Source organism: Anopheles aquasalis, chromosome 3, assembly GCF_943734665.1.
Source record: "Anopheles aquasalis chromosome 3, idAnoAquaMG_Q_19, whole genome shotgun sequence".
NCBI classification, from domain to species: domain Eukaryota; kingdom Metazoa; phylum Arthropoda; class Insecta; order Diptera; family Culicidae; genus Anopheles; species Anopheles aquasalis.
This window is the reverse complement of record NC_064878.1, coordinates 35,784,064-35,789,063: the sequence shown is the minus strand read 5'-3', so window position 1 is coordinate 35,789,063 and position 5,000 is coordinate 35,784,064. Positions and strand designations below refer to the sequence as shown.

The window sequence follows — 5,000 nt, the reverse complement described above, 5'->3', positions numbered from 1 at the left end:
GGGAAACCTAGAGGATTTCGTCGAAAATACTCACTCGCAATCCACCAGTAACGGTGAACTAAATAGGGCAGAGATGGATAATTTTGCAGAAAAGAAATAAAAATACATTTCATTAGTGTCACCTTTGCGCTTGAGATAAGAATGACCCTGGGGAAAGTTTTCAAAAAATTTAGCAACAACACTACGAGATTTCTTTTTATTGTGATTTCGAAATAACTGTAAAAGGTAGGATAGAGCAATAGAAAATTGAAAATAATCAACAAAGCAAAGGTAAAGGCAAAACAAAGATTGAAATTGCGTTACATTAGCACCAACATTCTCCAAACGTGCTCTTTTAGCATCGTGAATCTAACAAACGGTATACGGTGGTGCTCGCAACTGGCGCAAGAAGTATGACGCACATTTTATGGTTATGATTAACAATTTGAGAACAACTGCATGATGATAACAGTCATATTGCAGATGGATGAACATGATACGGTAGTGTTGTTCGTAAGCGTTAATTGGGAGAAACACCATTGCAGTACTGTGTCTGAGATTTCATGAAAATGGTTTGTTTTATTATGTGGTTATCGTCATTTTCTTTATCTAAAAGCAACTAAGGGCATCACACAACGGCATGAGAAATAAACGCTACTCGAGCAGCTTCGGTAACGCAAATTCGTTATCTGTATGAATCTCCAAAACAGCAGATTTATGAACCGCAAGCAGTAAAAAAAGATAACCAGGAGATAATTTTGGCGAATAAGGCGCAATTGTGAACGAAATGGAACGACAGAAAACAGCATTTTTAATGCTTTTCATTGTATACCGCACGTGCAAAAATTAACTGGAAACATTTGAACTGGTGTTGTACGCATTTTCATCATGCAATCGATTCGATAGAATCTTCCAATTTTTTTCGCAAACATTAGCGATTTGAACAATAAAAAATTTAGCCTTTTTGTAATCACAAATATTGTTCAGCACTGAAAACATATAAACATTTTTTCAAAAGAAATGCAATGTAAAATATTATTCATGTTCATATGTCTGACATCACGACTGGCGCCCAAGGTTCTACACGCTATGGTGTCTAATCAACTAACATCTTACGTCATCAAAAGTAATTCTGGTCTTACCAGTACTGACGTCATACATTCGTGTTCAAAAATAACGCTATGAATCGGTGTCAGCAATATTTAATCAATTACAGCAACATATTGACGAATAAATATATGCTTCAGTCAACATATTTGTCCGTGATAACGGTCCCCAGTTCAATTACCGCGTTCTTGGGTTGTGTATTGTTGTGACTATCAAAAGATCCTCTTTTCGTTTAACACTGACTACGAATCACCAGTGCGTAATTCATTCCACCTCGCCATACAATGGCCCCAACTTTGTGAATGATAGTAGCAAGAGTGTTGCGTGGTGTATCGCTGGCTCTCTATCACAGGACTTATCTCTAAAGCTTGGATTGGAGCACGAGGATTAAAAAGCACCTTCATATCTCAGCTACATTCCAGAATGTAAGAAGACGACCAAACCAGCGGCGCTCGAAAAGCATTCTATGGTGGAAAGCTTGAACAGGTATGGAAGCTTTAATCGTGATAATGCGATTTCTACCCCAAATATTTTGGCTGATTCATGCGGAAGCTTCTAATCCTTATCAGAAACGTTCTTAACACAATCTTAAGTAGCTCTTATGCAGAATAAATGTGAAATAGAGAGAACTATTGTATAGTGTTTTTTCTTCAAATTGCAGCAGCCTTCCATAACACTATACACTACTAAGCAGTTATATTGCTAAATATTGGCAAAAGCATTAAAATAATAATTCAAGAGTTCTTTCCTTACCTTTCCTGGTGTTCTATCCCTTCAAGACCATCATCCAGCACGCTTTCATATATCATACGAGGTCGATCACCGAGGAGTCGTTGGCGATCCAGGTCACCCTAGAGGAATAGTATAACAAGATGGAATATTTTTTTACTGAACATCATAATTTACATGCAATGAAACAGAGCATATAGAAACTCATCTTTCCCATACATTATTTAATATTACTTCCAAATGTACACTTTTTGGAAAAATTAAAATGAAATTGACGATTTTTTAAAGTAATGTTGAGTTTAACGTATTTTGCCTACACGGGTCTTGTTTGAAATTTATAATTAAGAGCAATGATTTAGTTTGTAATCAGACATTCTAATTCTTGGCAGAGCGAAAGAACGCTAAGTTTGAAGCCTCTATATTAAATGCTACAGTTTTAGATTTTTTTTTAAACTAATATCTGACGAGTTTAGGAAACAAATCGTATGTTTGAAACTAAATAAAACTATGACGAAATATTTCACTCAGATTAATCAAATGAATAGTAAATCTCAATGAGAGCGATAACAAATATTGCATGGTGAAATTAAACTAGCTTTTTCATCAAATTCTCTTTCAATCGCAAATAATTTAATTTAAAGTTGTTGGTCAAATCTCTGTTTCAAAAAACTTCATAAGTAAAATGAAGTAAATTCTTAAATAAAAATATTACGAGATCACTTCAAAATTGCCACTCATGATTACATTTTCTGCGTCGAAGTGTAGAGCAAATCCAACTGCAACTTTGCACGCAGCTTGCTATCCAAACATCCTCCGTATCAGAGCTTATTCTTTATCTCTTGGCACAGAATCGTTATAATAACGTACTTGTTTTTCTATAGAACAGAGTGTTACGCTGTGCAAGCCTTTAAATCTACGCCTTAAAAGTTTGGTCTTACATTGCGTCAACACAACAGTTGATGAAGTTTTTAATAAATTAAGTGCGATATATGTATCTTACCTGCATCTGCGTGAACGAGTGCGCTGTACCGGTCAGTTGAGCGGCCAGGCTCAGATTAATGTTGCTATATTCGACGTCTGAACCCATTTCCAAATCATGTGGGCTGGTATCGGAATCGTCATCAGCTGCAATAAAATAAATACATAATTATAGTAATATTTCATGGTATGACTTACACATATTTTGCCATTTACAAGAAAACTCGAACGAATTGTTTATCATTTCGATGCCGGATTCGCTTTGATAGAAACTACTCCACACCACTACACACGTTAATATGTGTATGTTAACAACCTCAATGCTTTGAGAACCATTAATAGCACGAGCAGTACAGCGAACAGGGGAAGAGTCCGTGATAACAGCATTCACGGCCTCGAATGCAACTACTTTTACGAGAGGAACAACTATACTCATCCGTTTTCTACACCTGTTAGCAGCCGAATGCTGAGCATCATTCATCACTAGACGCACATCACATATCATATCAACTGAGAGCAAAGATCACAGCATCTCAGAAGCGAATGAAAGAGAGCAGTGGAAAACGTACTCACAGAGCGAACTGCTCCGCGGAGTGCATGATAATGGTCACGAAGTGGTTATTATTGAAAGAATCTCTTTGTATGAAAAATAACATAATCAATTTAAATTAAACATATCATTTCAATATAAAATAGCAGTTTCATAACTGGTTATGATTATTGTAAAAACTCAATCATTTTTTTTAGATTAACAACTCACAGCTCAAAATCACCGTAAAACATATTATTGCAGAACGCTAGGGGCACAAAATAGATTGCACATCATAAATTTGCATTGCAATGACAATACTACGGCTTTGGCAATCGAACATGAGCCTAGCTACTGTGAACTTTATTGACATACAATGTAGGACTGAAAAATGAAACATAAAACTCACTTTATATTAGAGTAAGGTGGGGCAAAAGTTGAACCCTAGTGGGTTTTAATTTTTATTAAAAAATTAATTAAAGTTACAACTAAAAAAGTGCATTGATTTATTCAATAACTATTTATTTCTCTACTGGAAAAGTACCAAACCTATCAAATGACAATTTAATGGTTAAAATTCATAATTCTTTAGCAACCTTCGAATCACACTTTTGCCAGTGGCGGAAAAGCGCGATCCTTTACAATGCAGCAGTTATTCACAAATTCATGTGTGCAGTTTCAGTGTTTCTCAGTGTTTACTCTTTTCTTAGTACTTTATGATTAATTGAACTTTTTTTTACGTTTACTGGATCTGTTTGGCTGTTTTTCTGCTTCTGCTCGTTAGACTTCAGTTCTAATATTTCCTTGAACGGCGTACTGATAATAATTTCGGAACGCTGGTCCCGTTTCTGTCTTTGCTGTGGCTCCTCTCGCTTCGGCATGGGCCTCATTTTTATATAAGAGGATATAAGATCGTACTACTCCTCCGGGGACATCGGTACGATTGAAGTTGAAGTGCACTCTGTGAACACTTTCTCAAAAGATTCGAAGACATTTCGAACATAAATTAAGAGTTGTTTATGGTTCTCTCTGCAGCCAGCATTTAGGAAACATAAAAGGATGTCAAATAGATATTTGAAGATGTTGAATTTGGAGGAGCAGTCGAATTAGTTGGGGAATGAAGTGGCATATCCGAATCAATATTCAATGATTGGTTATCAGTATTTGAAACGAGTTTTCATTTTACAGGTCTCTGATTATTTGATATTTCTACGAATTCTGCCAATAAAAACAATGAATCAATGTAACAAAACAAATGCATGATTTTTCTCATTCGCACTTTTGCCCCACTACGGATTTTAGGGCTTTACAGCAAGAAACTCAAGACTAGGAAACCCTGTAAAAGTTTGTATCACTACATTTGTTAATCATTGGTAGTAGTTACAAAATGCACAATGACACTTTTACGAAAACTATTACCTTGTTTACCGCGCATTAAAACATGATTTAGACGAAAAACAAACTTTATCACATTACTCTGAGCATTCGCAATCTGTTAAGCAATGTTTACATCAGAAAGTGAGCTGTCCAATCCATGTAAAAGTGATTAGTAATGCTTTACTTATCCATGTAAATGTTGCCAATTTTACGGCACTCTGCTCCAAAAACTTCAAATCGTAAATTTGCCCCACCTTACTCTATACATTTCGTCAGCACTGTATAATAAGTACATGAAAAC

General features: G+C 35.6%; 1 protein-coding gene across 6 annotated transcripts in view; it reads right to left on the bottom strand.

Moving 5' to 3' along the window:
• The window catches only part of LOC126579062 (protein GDAP2 homolog), a 19,088-nt gene that overhangs the window by 9,882 nt on the left and 4,206 nt on the right, over positions 1-5,000 (bottom strand). For 4 of the 6 annotated variants that reach the window (XM_050242308.1, XM_050242307.1, XM_050242311.1 and 1 more), the window contains exons 8-10: positions 2,816-2,940; positions 1,840-1,937; positions 35-58 (exon numbers count right to left, since the gene is read on the bottom strand). In XM_050242308.1, the coding sequence (XP_050098265.1) occupies positions 35-58; positions 1,840-1,937; positions 2,816-2,940 (247 nt within the window). Of the gene's footprint in view, positions 1-34; positions 59-1,839; positions 1,938-2,815; positions 2,941-3,009; positions 3,240-5,000 lie in introns of those variants that run through there. The other 2 variants (XM_050242313.1, XM_050242312.1) reach the window with 2 other exon arrangements.